The sequence below is a fragment of the Rhinopithecus roxellana genome, chromosome 14, assembly GCF_007565055.1.
Source record: "Rhinopithecus roxellana isolate Shanxi Qingling chromosome 14, ASM756505v1, whole genome shotgun sequence".
NCBI lineage: Eukaryota > Metazoa > Chordata > Mammalia > Primates > Cercopithecidae > Rhinopithecus > Rhinopithecus roxellana.
In genome coordinates, this window is record NC_044562.1 from 104,314,729 (window position 1) to 104,329,863 (window position 15,135).

The 15,135-nt window shown below is 39.9% G+C and overlaps 1 protein-coding gene across 5 annotated transcripts in view; it reads left to right on the forward strand.

Moving 5' to 3' along the window:
* Positions 1-458: 458 nt before the first annotated feature.
* RBMS1 (RNA binding motif single stranded interacting protein 1) overlaps positions 459-15,135 on the forward strand; it is a 213,652-nt gene continuing 198,975 nt past the window's right edge. For 2 of the 5 annotated variants that reach the window (XM_010379099.2, XM_030916221.1), the window contains exon 1: positions 459-1,037. In XM_010379099.2, the coding sequence (XP_010377401.1) occupies positions 963-1,037 (75 nt within the window). In that variant the 5' untranslated portion in view covers positions 459-962. The remainder of the gene's footprint in view (positions 1,038-15,135) is intronic. The other 3 variants (XM_010379102.2, XM_010379104.2, XM_010379101.2) reach the window with 2 other exon arrangements.

Consider the following 15,135-nt stretch of genomic DNA (forward strand, 5'->3'; position numbering starts at 1 on the left):
ACCCTCCCAAGGTCACCTAGATTAGTGTTGTGGCCCGGGGTGGGTGGTGGGTGGGAGGAACAGAACCCAGGTGTCCGGACTCCAGCTTTGTTGGGCATTAAATCATTTTCCTTCCCTTGTGAAAAAAAATTACCGGGCGATGGGAAGTGAGAGATTAATCAGATTTCCTCTTTTCCCTTATTTCCCCTCCCCCTTACGAAGATTAAAAACTCGGGAAAGCAGAAGAGGTGCCCGCCCTGCAGTTCTTAAGCTGAGTCCCCCCCGCCATTCCCCCTCCACTCTCACTCCCACTCCCATTTCCCCAACCCCGACACAAAGCGATCTGGACTCCCAGGGCTTCCGCCAGTCCAACTGCGAGCCTAGGAGGTGAGGAGTGGTTAAAACTCAGCCCTCACCTCCGCGGGTCCCGGGCTCGGCGTCGCCCAGGCCCCGCCCCCGCCCGCCCTTCCCCCACGGCCTCGGAACGCCAGCCCCTCTCCTCTCTCCCATTCGGTCGCACCCACCCCAGATGCCGCCTGGCACCGAGCGCAGCCGCCGCTGCCGCACTTTCCACTTGTATTGATCACCTCTCAGCCCCGCGCAGCCAGCTTCCCCGAGAGGACCGCGGCCAGCGCGCCAGCCCTTAGCAGCCCGGGAGCAGTCGGGCTCCGGGAGGAAACTCCTTGGGAGCGCCCTGTCCGGGGTGCCCTCTGCGCTCTGCAGTGTCTTTCTTTCTGCCTGGGAGGAGGAGGAGGAGGAGGAGGAGGAGGAGGAGGAGGAGGAGGAGGAGGAGGAGGAGGAGGAGGAGGAAGAGGAGGAGGAGGAGGACGTCTGGTCCCGGCTGGGAGGTGGAGCAGCGGCAGCAGCAGCCGCCGCCGCCGCCGCCGCCGCCGCCGCCGCCGGAAAGGGAGAGGCAGGAGAGCCCGAGACTTGGAAACCCCAAAGTGTCCGCGACCCTGCACGGCAGGCTCCCTTCCAGCTTCATGGGCAAAGTGTGGAAACAGCAGATGTACCCTCAGTACGCCACCTACTATTACCCCCAGTATCTGCAAGCCAAGGTAAAGGGGCACCGGGGGGAGATGACGGCCGGAGGAGGGGGTCCGGGGGTGCGCGCGGGGTCGGGCCCGGGGAGGGGCGCGCAGCGAGCCCCCGCCGCCCCCGGGCGGAGTTGCTGGAAGGTTGCTAACTATAGCGCTGGCCTGGGCAGAGCCGGGCGGCGCGCGGGGCGGCGGCTTCCCTGGGAGCGGAGTGCGGGGATCGGGTTACAGAAAGCCGCGGGGGGAGAGACTAGACAGGAAAGAGCCACCAGCCCCTTCCTGGCCCGGCCAGCGGGGAGGGTCGCGGGGCTGAGCGGCGCCCCTCGCCGAGCCCTGGCTGGCCGACCGCCGTCGCCTGGCGTCCGTGTCTGGATCCGCTGGTGGCCCGGCTTTTCGACCCTTTCTCCAAGGGCCTCGCCCTGTAAGCTGTAACTCTTTGCTCCCCTCGCCGTGACGCGGAGCCTCCCGCCCCCCAGGGACGCCCCTCCACCTCCAGCGCGCGCGGTGACTGGGGCTGGAGGGGCGGCGGGGCCCGGACATTTTCCTCCCCGCCTCTGGCCCTGCGCGCCCGCCCCTCGCCTCTGATCTTTGTGCGGTGTGGCACTTCACCTGGTTACTGATTTCTACTTTTACGCTGGTGTTTTGGGTAGAAAAGTGGCCAAAGTTCACTCGCGTTCATTGATGTCCCTTCTAATCTCTAGAGGTTTTGCAAAGGAGGGACAATGGGCAGATTTCAGTGCAGAGAAAGAAGTGACTTCGTATTTGGTTAAAAAAGAAACAAAAACAAAACTAGCTTATATGTTTGCCACAGATCGATTTCCAATGTTGCTTTTTAAAAAGTGACCTCGGCACACTCTGGGTAACAACAGCTGATGACATGTAGTCATACAAATTGCGCCTGGCTTTCTAGGGACCCTAGGTACTTTGTTAGTGGACCTATCTTATTTTTACGATAAGAATTTGATGCCTCCCGAACTCATTTAAAAAAAATTGTTTGGGCCATGAAGACTGGAAATTTCACGGCTTTGGAAGCAGCCGCCAGAATTTGGGAGGGTGGAAGTTGGACGCAGCAGCCTTCTTCAGCCATTAACATCTATCACAACTCCGGGTGCCCTTCTAGATCACAAAAGTATCAGGTATGGATGCAGTGTCCCAGCTTTCTTTGGGAGATTGTAATCACGCTCTGCTTGCTGGTAGTTGGCCATTTCCGGCCTGGTACAAAGAATCTCTGATTCAGCCTTTTCTTTCTTAGAATGTGTGTGGTCCACGTTTTCATGTACTTACGACATAGCCCTGTATTTGTCTACGTAAAAAGGACACTTGTCAGTATCGAGACCAGAAATGTCCTAGCACTCCAGGGCCTCATTTTCACTTCACCCAATTCCCACTCCACTTCGGGTCACCAGAAAGCAGCAAAATGGTAGCAGCAAGGATACCCCTTATTCATCTCTGTGTAGTTTTCACAGTATTTGTTTTCAGGAACTTGCAGGAGATGCTAGTTTTCTGTGAGCTACATGGAAGCTGTTCAAAGAAATTTTGTGGCATAATCAATGCACTGCCTTTTAGATGTCTTATATATTTAATGCACTTGTTTAAATTATGCAGCATTGGGTGGCTAAAAGGACAGCTTATTCAACACTTAACAATATGAATAATAAATATACCCACTCAGGTGAAGAAGAAAAAAAGCCATGTTTCTACAGGCACATTTACCTTAGTAATTTTTATATACCATTAGTAAGTTAGAAACCAAGTCCATACCATTTAATGTAGCTAATGCAATGCCATTTGGCTTTTTTGCCCTGTAAATAATTGAAGAGAGAGACAAACGGCAAGAGCCTGCTCTAGTAATTAGGGTCGGATCCCAGAAAGCTTTACGGCCCATTTTCTGAAAGTGTGCTTCCTGTATAAAGCATTTAATATTGATTTGTGTTGCGGTAAATGACACTCTCAAAACATATTTTGCTATTTCTACAATTAAATCTGAAATCCTATTATTCTGAATTCCTTTGTTTCTGGAGAAAGGTATACATACTCACTTGACCTATATAACATGGTATTAAAGTTTGGTAATTAAGTCTAAATTCCCTGTTGTACAAGTATTTTGATTATCTCAGAAGGGGACAGCTTCTAAAAATGGCATGTGACTAGATGCAAATTTTAGGTAAGCAGAGTTCGGAAAATGTAGCCCTTTTTTTCCCTTTCCGTTATGTATCTGTTGGTAGCATGGTAGTAGTGTTGAGTCATTTAAAAAAAAAATAGACTTTGGTTTGTAGTTAGTTTGAAAACAAGTGTTGCCTAATCTTCCTAAAGAGTTAATAAACTCTCTTAGGATCTGCTGTCTGTCATGATTCTTGCCTCTGTGTGTTCTTTAACCTTCCTAAAATATGGGATAGAAAACATCACTCTGTTGAAAGTGCAGTGATGTGTTTGCTAGGCAGAGTTGTTTTGAAACTTCTGTTTGGAAGCTATATCAAACACTGAAGAATGGCATGGCCATCTCAAAAGTGATATCTAATTTGTGCTCAAGAGATAGATATGATTTTCTCAAATCTGATTCTTTTAATCAGAAGGAATAGATAATACCAGGTAAAATGGAACTTAACAGTTTGTTTTGTTACTGTACTTTTAAAAGTTATATATGTCAAACCATTCTTCTTGTTTTAGTGATTCAGTCTATTTTTGTAAATTTATTTTGTAATTTTCCCCATAAAAACATAGTAGTTACTTCCACATTTTATTAATTACAAAAAATACCATCTGTTGGGCTATATTGGAGCAAATGACCATATTGGCATGCTTTGTGCTTTGACAGAAAGAAAAAAAATCATTAGAAAAAGTACTATATCTCCATGAAACATAAAATAAACTTGAGGGTACTATGGAAGACCAGGACATGAGTGGAAATGAATGCGACTGTATAATATTCATAATACTTTGGTGTAGAGTTACATAAATTTCAAGTAACCTGATTTCACATGCTGTTGGGTTTTTTTGTATTTCTCAGTGAGGATGGTCTTATCACAGCAGGTTCTTTTTTATCAGCTCACACATTCATTCTGAAATGTAGTTTGATGCAGTTTTGTAAACATAACCACATGTTATCCTAAAGAATTTTCTCAATTTTAAAATGACCTATGCTGTATTATATTAAATTTAATATCCAGCTTTTAGCTACACAGAAAAAAGATGTTGATAATCTAACATATTTTAACTTAAAGATTTGTATGTACACATTTTCAACCAGTGGCTGCATTAATTTCACTTATTGTAAAAGCAACCCTTGAGTTATGGTTGGTTTATTTCAAAGATACTATGACATACATTATTGCCAGTGCATGAATGTAAATAGTCATGGGCATTGAAATACTCTATTTCTTTTGAAGAAAGGGAAGTACAAAATTTTCTTTCCACGATTAGTTAGCTACATATTTTGTACCAACTAAAAGCAATTTGATACAGTTGTAATCTTTATTCACATAGTTCTAAGAATATATTTCTATAAAATATATGGAAAGCTTGATTTTTTTAAGTTTTTGTGTATAATGAAGTATTGTTTTCCACACTAAATGAATGTCTACACAAAATATATGTTTATTTCTAAAACAAAACATAATTTTGTTTTTACACTAGTTTTACATAAGTTTATGACACAGAATATATCTGAACCTAGCTTCAGAATCCGAAAATAATGAATGATATAATTTATTCTATTAATAAAGGCTACTAGAACAAAGCAGTTTTTCTGCATTGAACTTTTGCATGCATTTTTGGTTGAATTCCTTAACTCTTACTTAGTTGTAGCCAAATGAATATTGATTGTATCAATCTGTTTCTCCAGAAATTAGGAGTCCTGATTTGATACATAAAACTGCTGCATCTAATTAAGTGGAAGTACACAGGCATAATATTGAGACATGGTGCGCTTTGTGTCATAAGATGTAACCACATTTATGAGGTAAATAGAGTTTGCTTAAAATATGTCAGTTTGGTAATGCAGTATTTTACACTGATGAATCAACCTCATTTCCTTAAGTGAGTGGGGTATTATGTATGACTATCTGGAAGTGGTTTTGGAAGGCTGAAGGACATGTAACTGTTATAACGAAGATACATTATAATGCAACAGTGTAGCACCCTTCTCTTCCAATAGCTATTTCTTTTGAATTTCCCATACAACCTTTTTCTTTTTTTTTTCTTCCTTATATTGGGAGCCAAATCTTAAGTTCCTTGAAGGGAAAAGGAAAAGATAGGTGAACTAGGAAAGTATTCAATCATTGAGTATCAGTATAACTACATATACCTTACATCTTTGGCAATCTTGGCTTTGAGTTTTAATTCAGATACGGGGAATTTCCATGTAATATACTTTCAAGAAAAGAATTTTTACTGATATGTTGCTCTGACTTTGTATTTTGCTTTAATGGTTTATTGAAACCATTTTGGTGTGTAGCTTTTGAAGTTTTATCCTATTTATTGGAATATTATAGAAATAATAGATTATTATAGAAATAAGAGTATGTCAAGTTACTCTCGAGTGGAAGTGTTTATGCAATCTAAAATAGCTTATTTTAAAGAAATGTAGTAATGACATGTCAGTTATTCAAATGCAGCACCATAACATTTGGTATAAAACCAAACCAAATATTCAAAAGTTGAACGTCAGCTTGGGGATTTTATGTGGCATTAATTTAAATGTTCTGTTTTCTCTGCTGTTTTATTTTATTTATTTATTTTTGAGACAGAGTCTTGCTCTATTGCCCAGTCTGGAGTGGAGTGGCATGATCTCGGTTCACCACAACCTCTGCCTCCCAGGTTCAAGCAATTCTGCTGCCTCAGCCTCCCGAGTAGCTGGGACTAGAGGCGGGTACCACAATTCCTCACTAATTTTTGTATTTTTAGTAGAGACGGGATTTCACTACGTTGGCCAGGCTGGTCTTGAACTCCTGACCTTGTGATCTGCCTGCCACAGCCTCCCAAAGTGCTGGGATTGCAGGCGTGAGCCATCGTGCCCGGCCTCTGCTGTTTTATTTTAATGAATAAATAGTGAAACCTGATGGAATTCAGCTGTGCCTCACAAGAGGCAGCACTTGGACGTTGGAGGTCTACCATAGGTAGTTTGGTTAGGTGATACAGAGCAAAATGTCATTTTAGAACAAACAGTGTGTGTTGAACACACATAGAAATTTGAGTACATATGCAAATTTGATAATAGAAACAAAGCATTTCTTAGTCTGTTAGATATGAGGTCAATAGAAGAGTGTAGAGAGGATGATAATAGCTAAGCCAACCACAAACTGAACATATATCTCCCATAATCGAATTCCTTAATGCATCTAGTCTCCTTAACGAAATTATGTGAATATTTTAATTTTTCAATCACTGGAAAATAAGAATGTCAAAATGATGAGAGAAAAACAAAAAGGAGAGAGAAAAAATCAACATCTGAACCTCCTAGGGGAGAAAAATGTATAAAATTAAGCATTGTCATTCTCTCCCTATGTTGTCTCTTAACTAATTCTTAAGTGGATGCATTTTAGAAGATGGAGAATATGTTGGATGTTGAATATGAAAACCTAGATTCTAAAAGTGAGGTTGGACGCTGATATGAACAGTTAACTTGCATGTAGATCTGACACTGTAAACATGCTAAATCAATGTTAGTGGGTGATTTCCTACATTCACTGTAATATCTGTGTTCTGGATTAGGTAAAGTTTTAAGCTGGTAGTTTGTTGTAAAATTGCTGAGGCTCATGATGAAGGACTAAAATATTAGGCAATCAATTGTATTTACTGAGTGACCCCAGTACATCATTCTTTGCACTTGACATTGGGAAAATTTAGAGAGTGGAACATCTGGTACCTGCTCTCCAGCACCTCACAAGCTAGCAGGGAGGACAGAATAGACACAATACAAGAAATAAGCACAGAATATTTACAAAGTAGTACACCCACCAAAGCAGCACACCAGCTGGTGTCCTGGGTTTGAGTGACTGAGAAGGCACTAAGATATATGTAGGATTAAACACTTTGCCATGTCTTTTGCCAGAAAATGTAAAGTGCTAATAAAAGCTACAATAAACCTGGGAATTTTAGAAAGGAATAGGGCTTGAAATGAATAAATGAATTTTTTACTTGATTATCAGCATTGTTTTGCATTTTTTCTGCTGTATAAATTCTTTTAAGAGTACTTAGAATTTTAAACGTATAATATTTTTTGTACTTTATGTTAACGCCTTCTCCTCAAAGTTTCATATTCAATTAATTTATTTCATCCTATTATTTTTCTAGTTTATGCTTACAAATGTGCTGTTAAGCCAACCTGTTAGAGGTGTGGCAGGTTGGAAATGTAGTCCTTAAATGATGACATAGTGATTATACAGAAGTATAACTTTGATTGTTTTGAACCATTTGAAATGATGTTTATTTCTCCTAACTGATTAGCTTTGCTCCGGCAAAGGGGAGGAAATAAGTTTGGGGTTTGTAATGCTACTAATTAGATCATTGCTTGCCTGCAATCTACACATTGATAATGTGTCTAATGTGGGCTGGCATTTCTTCAGAAAATAAAATGTTAAAAAATTATTCCTGGTCTTTAGTGGATATCTCTTTATCTGGTCATCAGCCAGCTTTAATTCTTTCAAAATATTCATGCTGCAACTGGATCCAAGTGCTTCAGGAGTCCTGTTGTCCTCCACTTGGCCTCAGTGTGGCCCCTGGAATCCATTCCTCAGGCTACCCATTGAACAATATGTGCTATGCAGTTGGGCTGCTGGGTCCCAGATAAACAGTGATTTCAGGGAAAGGTTTTGTGCAACGAAATGAGATCATTTCATAGATGTCATAAATATTTTCACTGGTCCTGAAGGAAAAATGCATCATCTTCCCAGATCCATTTCACACAATGCTAGAGGTGTTTCTTCTACAAGTTGAAAAACCGAATACTTAGAATGGCAGAATTGGATGCCATGCTCCGAACTTGAGTTTCTTGGGCTGGGGGGCGGGGGTGGAGGACAGGGAATTGAACTGCGAAAACAGAATTTTATATTACGAGCTTATATTTATATTATCCTCAAATAATGCTATACTATTTCCCCTGCTAAATGCTTTTTAAACGTGATGGTTTTGAGTTGCAATTGGGAGTATATTTGAACTGGAGAACCCCTAAACCCTCCCTTACCAGTAGAATTACAATGAAAATTTTCACAGTTTATATAATAAGGTCTCAGATAAAATATTTAGTCATTAGGAAAAGTAAATTATATTGAAATTTGTAATATCGTCAACTTTACCTTTGTCTTCTCAACAACAATTTCATTTCATCATCCAACAGGTTTTTGACAAATGCAGACATTTATAAAAAGAAAAATTTGCCAGAAAAATGTATTTTCAAGTCACTAACTGAAATACTCCCACGACCCTCTTTGCCTCCTACAAAGCACAGTTCTGATTAATTTCATTGTTTCTAAAACGACATTCTTTTAAAAAGGTGCCTAATCTCAGCCTCTTTTTAGGTTTCATTCCACATGATCACTTGCATACTTCTATTTAAAAAACAATAAACACAGAAAGAATTACCTATCAGAGAATGGGCTACTAGATGATGTTTTCCTCATGCTCTGTGTGATTTGTTAAAAAATTGGGTATACCTTAACTTATAAGTGAGTTGCATTTCCAACAATTTTATTCCAAACAGCTTGTCATTTGATTATTTAAAACTTCAAATTCATTTCATAAATAACTAGTTATACTTAATGATATGGTCCCCAGCGAACCTATGAGAGTCTGTAAAAGTAACCCACTTTATAATTCACATATAGTTCTCTACTAATACTGCCATTGAACCAAATCACCACATCAGATGTTTCTTGGAGAGAGGGGTGAGTTTTCAGAGTTAGATTTCCAGGAACCCGTCTTTGCTTTCTTTGGGTGAGTGGGAAGACAGGGTTCTTCTACAATCTTTCTTTTTTTTTTTTTTTTTCTACAATCTTTCAACAAGGCTTTGAGCTTTTATGATAGGGGAGGGGTTTCAGCTTGTGAAGCCACAGGGATCAGGGAGTTTGTGCTGGAGCTTCCTCTAGGGGTCCCCTGAGAGCCCTCTTCACTTCTAGACCCACTCACCTGTTTTCTTGTGCTGGCCTCAGAGATAAACTCGTTCCCTTTTCCCCTTAATTAAAATAAAATCTTTGCCTTTTTAAGAGCCGAGGGTTCCTAGTAGTGCTTATCATGCTGACCTTACCTCTACTAGATTACTACAGCCTCACAGCTTTTCTTTACTCTCCTTTAGCCCTGAATCAAGCAAACATCTCTTGAGGCTGGTAACCAGAAGGAAGCAAAAAGACAAAGTAAAAATTCTATCTATCTTTTCCACTTCTCTTTTTACCTTTTCTTGGTTCGTTGATGCTTCATAACTCTTTAGGGAATCCCCAGACCCCAGACCTCAGACCTCCTTTAGAATCCGATGACGGCGTACTTTTTTTTTTTTTTTTTTTTTTTGAGACGGAGTTTCGCTCTGTCGCCCAGGCTGGAGTGCAGTGGCACGATCTCGGCTCACTGCAAGCTCCGCCTCCCGGGTTCACGCCATTCTCCTGCCTCAGCCTCCCGAGTAGCTGGGACTACAGGCGCCCGTCACCATGCCCGGCTACTTTTTTGTATTTTTAGTAGAGACGGGGTTTCACCGTGTTGGCCAGGATGGTCTCAATCTCCTGACCTCGTGATCTGCCCGTCTCGGCCTCCCAAAGTGCTGGGATTACAGGCGTGAGCCACCGCGTCCGGCCGATGGCGTACATTTTCATTAACCTCAACTGTTTACCTAGAATCAGCCTGCGGAGCACAGGTTAAGAGTCTTACCCAGGGTGGGGAGCAGTGGCTATGCCTATAATTCCATCGCTTTGGGAGGCCGATAGGGGAGGATTGCTTGAAGCCAAGAATTCCAGACCAGCCTGGACAACATAATGAGACACTGTCTTTGTGTGTGTGTGGCGGGTGTGTGGGGGGGGGGGGAGGAGAATCTTATCCTGGAAGGAAGACAAAGACTGAACAAATCTATGCTTCCGAGGATGAATCAGACCAGACCAGAGATCGCTTCATGTATTTTTCTGCGTTGTAGCTCAACAGACTCTGATGAAGAGCTGCACAAAAGCCAGTGTCCTGCAGAGTGGGGTTGGGTGGCGTGAAGTTCATACCCCTATCCAGCAAGGGTTTGAACAGTTTCACAGTGTGTTTACTTTCTCTCTTCTCCTCCACTCCTGCTCTCCAATTTTCTTGTTGTACTCTTAGAGTTAAGCCACTCTGGACTGACTTCTGTCCACTAACAGGTGTGTGTGATAGTGGTAGATGCACCAGTGTGACCATCGTATAAGCTACTCCCACTCCATCTGCCGGAATCAGGGACCAAGTGGGTCTGATGTAATTTGGCTAAAAAATCTTTACTACTTCTTAATGCTGTAGACTGTGATTAAGAATTTGCTAACAACGATTGTCCCTGATTTGGGTTTTCTTTTCTGATTCTTTATCCAATTTTATATGGAAATTTTAAATAAAATTGTATTTGGTAATGTATAAGTGTGTTATGGAACCGTAGACATGATGTAATACTTTGAACAAAAGTACATAATTAGCATAATAGAAAGTATTTTTATGGTAAATGTATACTCCTAATGAGATTGAAACTTAAATATGATAGTCAAATAGCAAGCGGTTTACATTTTTTTCTTAACCCATACTAAAATTTAAAATTATGTATAACCATTTTTTCTACTTTTTGAATACTAGTTATTCTTTACCTTAAAAAATAATCAAAAAGTTGTGTTTTTATATTGGCAAAAACCTAAAAACAGATGTGTTTCTTATTTGGTAGTAGTTTCTCAGACTTTAAGTTTAGCAGCGGAAATGTTTAACCTTGATTTTGTTTCCTTTTTTCTTTTTTTTAGAGAGATTATTTTTTAACCTACAAATAGAATTTAAAATGACAGTGGGTGATATCTGGTGTTCTTTTCTACCTCTCTATCTCTGTCACAAAATTCAAATTCATGTTTCAGCAGTACAGGATGTTCTTCAGTACACATCCTTTGAGCCTTCAAAATTTGATTTGACTGTGTGGTCTGACGATAGCATGTTGAGATAAGTACATTGTGATAGTAATCTGTGCCCGAGCCCTAATGAGCATCTGCTTTCTAGGGCGTCACAACAGCACCTTTCTTTGTTTCCTCTTCCTTTGCTTCTTTGATTTGAATCTTGTTACATTCTGCAAATGGGTCATTTTTGTTTGTTTTTCAGTATGCAAATCCTCCTATCTCCCTTTTTTGGGGAAAAAGAAGCCAGATATTTTAAATATAAATGAATGCACAGGGAATTTTAAAGGAGTCTTCAGGAAGTGCACAGCTATAGTTCTTCTATTAGCAAATCAGACATATTATTCTAAAAATCATCTAGTTAATTTGATACAGATGGAACTACCTGGTCAGTTTAATTAAATTCAATAATTACTTACTGTGCAGGCATGGTATTAGGCCCTGAAAGGTGCAATATGTAATTAAAACACAGTGTGCATCATCATAACGCACAATAGAATAATTTTATTTAAAACTTCTATAGTGCACAAATTTTAAATCTATAGGTTGATATACTCATGTAACAACCACTCAGGTGATGATATAACATTTCCAGAAACAGACAGCATCCTTAGTTGTACCCACTAAACGTAACTACTAGTGTGACTTCTATCTTTGTTGGTTGGTTGTATCCATTCTTGTACATCATAAAGATGAAACCATATTGTATATATCCTTTTCTGTCTGGCCTCCTTAGCTCATTATTATTTTGTTTTGAATCATTGATGTTATGTGTGCAATTGGTTCTCTTTTTAATGCTATGTGTATTCCATTACAGGATATATTGTATCAAAATTTATTTATCCATTCTGTTATTAATGGGCATTTGGATTATTTCAATTTAAGACTATTTTGAATAAAATTACTGTAATTGTCTTGTTCATATCATGTGTTCAACATATGCACTTACTCCTAAGAGAGGAATTTGTAGGTCATAGGATATGTGTATGTTCAGCTTGGGTAGACACTACCAGTTTTCTCCTGCCAGCAAAGCATGAGAAATCTAATTGCTTTGCGTCCTCACTAAAACTTGATATTGTCAGTCTTTTAATTTTAGCCCTTCTGGTGGGTGGGTATCTCATTGTGGTTTTAATTTGCATTTTCTTGATGATTAATGATGTTGAGCACTTTTACAAATATATTCATTGGCCAATTAGGTATCCTCTTTTGAGAAGTCTTTTGCAAAATTTGGCCATTTAAAAAAAAATAACAACTTTATTGGGATATAATTTACATACCATGCAATTCAACTTTTTGTTCACTTTTTAAATTGGGTTCTTTTTTTATTGGTTTGTAGGTTTTAAAATATATTTTGGATACAATCCTTCATCAGACATATGTATGAAAATATCTTCCCCTAATTTTCAGTTTTCGTTTTTACTTTGATTGATAGTTTTAATAAATAGAAGTTCTTAATTTTAATGAAGTAAAATTTACTAATCTTTTATGATAATTGCTTTTTGTGTCTGTTTAAGAAATTTGCTTACTTTTAGATTGTGAAGTTTTTTTTTTTTTTTTTTTAACATTTCCTACTAGAAGCTGTGTTTTATCTTTCACATTTAGGCCTGCAATCAATTTCCAATTAATGTTTGTGTTTGGTGTGGATAGCATCAAGATTTGTTATTGTTGTGTGTTCCACCACCCCCCTCCCTGCCCCTCAACAGGCCCAGTATGGCTATGTTATTGATCCAGCCCCATTTATTGAAAAGACATTTTCCTCCTTTGAATTTCATTGTTGCGTTTGTTGTAAACCAGGTGACCATGTTTGTGTGGTTCTTTTTCTGCACTCTTGCTTTTTTTTTTTTTTTTTTTTTTTTAAGGCTGTCTCACACTGTTGCCCAGGCTGGAGTGCAGTGGTGTGATCTAGGCTCACTGCAACCTCTGCCTCCCAGGTTCAAGCAATTCTCACGCCTCAGCCTCTTAAGTAGCTGAGATTACAGGTGTTCGCTACCATGCCTGGGTAATTTTTTTGTATTTTTAATAGAAATGGAGTTTTGCTGTGTTGGCCAGGCTGGTCTCGAACTCCTGGCCCCAAGTGATCCATCACCTCGGCCTCCCAGTGGATTCTTGCTCTGTTTCATATGTATCCTTGTGTCAAAACTAATTACTATAGCAATATAGTAAGTGCATGTTCTCCAAAGTGCTCTTAACTATTCTAGGTTCTTTGCATTTCCTTATAAATTTTAGCATTGGCTTATCAATTTCCGTACAAATAAATCTGCTAGGATTTTTATTGGAATCATACTAAATCTGTACATCAATTTAGGGAGAATTGATATATTAACACTAATGAATCTTCCAGACTTCAAGGATGGTATATCTCTTATTTATTTATGAATTTGCCCCTTTAAGTAATTAATAATAAAACACAATGAAAAGTTATTGTTTTAAGTACTTGTTTCTTAAATACATCCAAAGATTTCTTCAAGATCTGTATTATGATAGTTGGCATAGGTTCTATGAAGAAAATAATTCTTTTGAAGAGAGAGAGTATGTTTATTATCACAGATCAAAATTAATTTTGAAAAAGAGCTTGCTACTGAAACTTTACTCTTTAAGAACAGATGACGTTCTTTTTGATTTTTCTTGAATGCATGTCAAAATATAACTGTGTTTCCCCTTTATACTCTTTATTCTCTTTATTTGATGGCTTTGTTCATTTGATGTTGTTGTGACACCCCATCACCCTGCCTTATATATTTATAAACATAATAATAAATTGAAAATTAGTTTTTTTGGAGGATTTTCTGACATCTCTTATGATTTTTTAATATGCCTCTGATATTGTGAAAGCAAAGATTGGGAATTGCTGCATAGATACTAACTTCTAAGCAATAAAACATGCTGCTCAATGGACTTCAGTTCCTTCAAACTTTTCTTAGATGTTCCAAAAATCTTTTATATATGTATATATATTTCATGCTTTATATTGAAAGTTTTAAGCTTTGATTATTGCCATATTCAGGCAACCAAAAACAACTACATAGAACCTTCAAAGCTTATTAGTTCTGGCTAGGTTAGCCTAGGTTGAGTAGGACCTTCAAAGCTTATTAGTTCTTCAAAAACAACTACGTAGAACCTTCAAAGCTTATTAGTTCTGGCTAGGTTAGCCTAGGTTGAGTAGGAGGTTGAATAGATAACTTCTGAAATTCCTTAAATTCTAATTTTATGATTCTGGGAGTTTATAACATCCAAGAATTACAGAATGTTAGAATGGGAAGGAACTTTAAGATCATCTGGTCAAAGCCACTCATTTTACAGATGAGAAAGGCTACCCAAGTGTAGAGACAGAAGTAGAGCTCTGGGGAGGCAGAGAGAGGGGAAGTGGCAGAATAGCCAGAGCTGGGGAGGGTCTGGGCATGACCTCACAGCACTGGTCAATCCATGGCCTGCAGAGGAAAAAGGGAGAAGGGAGACCACACAGCAGCTTCAGCATCACTCCAGGAAACTGATCACAGGTTGGATGGGATGCGAATGGGGCCAGTGGCACCAGCTGGTGTCTGAACAGGAATCAGTAATGTTCACTCTGTCTGAGGTCACCTGGCAGTCAGGGCCAGCCAGACTTTTGTGCTTTCTACAACTAGCATAGCTGCTTCTCTTGGTTTGGCAGAACAGCAGCATCCAGAGCTGATTCTGCCTTGCTCTCGTGTCTAACCTGTTGTAGATGAGCTGGGTAGCCCATAGCTGCGCCCTGCTCACACTCCATGGCTCCTGGCCTATTCATGGCCTTGTTGTGTTTCTGAAGTCGTTCTTTGCCACATTCCTAAAGATTTTTGCTGTTATGGCTGTGGGACCATAACCCTCTTCACTTTTTCAGTACGCCTGAAATTTTCCCAGATCAGCAGGCTGGACTCAAACTACTTCATTCTTGCTAAACTTTCTCTATCCCGCCATCACTACCTGTTGTAATTAGTTTGGTCAACAACAACAACAACCCAGTGAGGCTCTGATTAAACACCACCTCTCTCTGTTGAAGCCAACCCTTTCGTTCACCACTCCGATGGGAA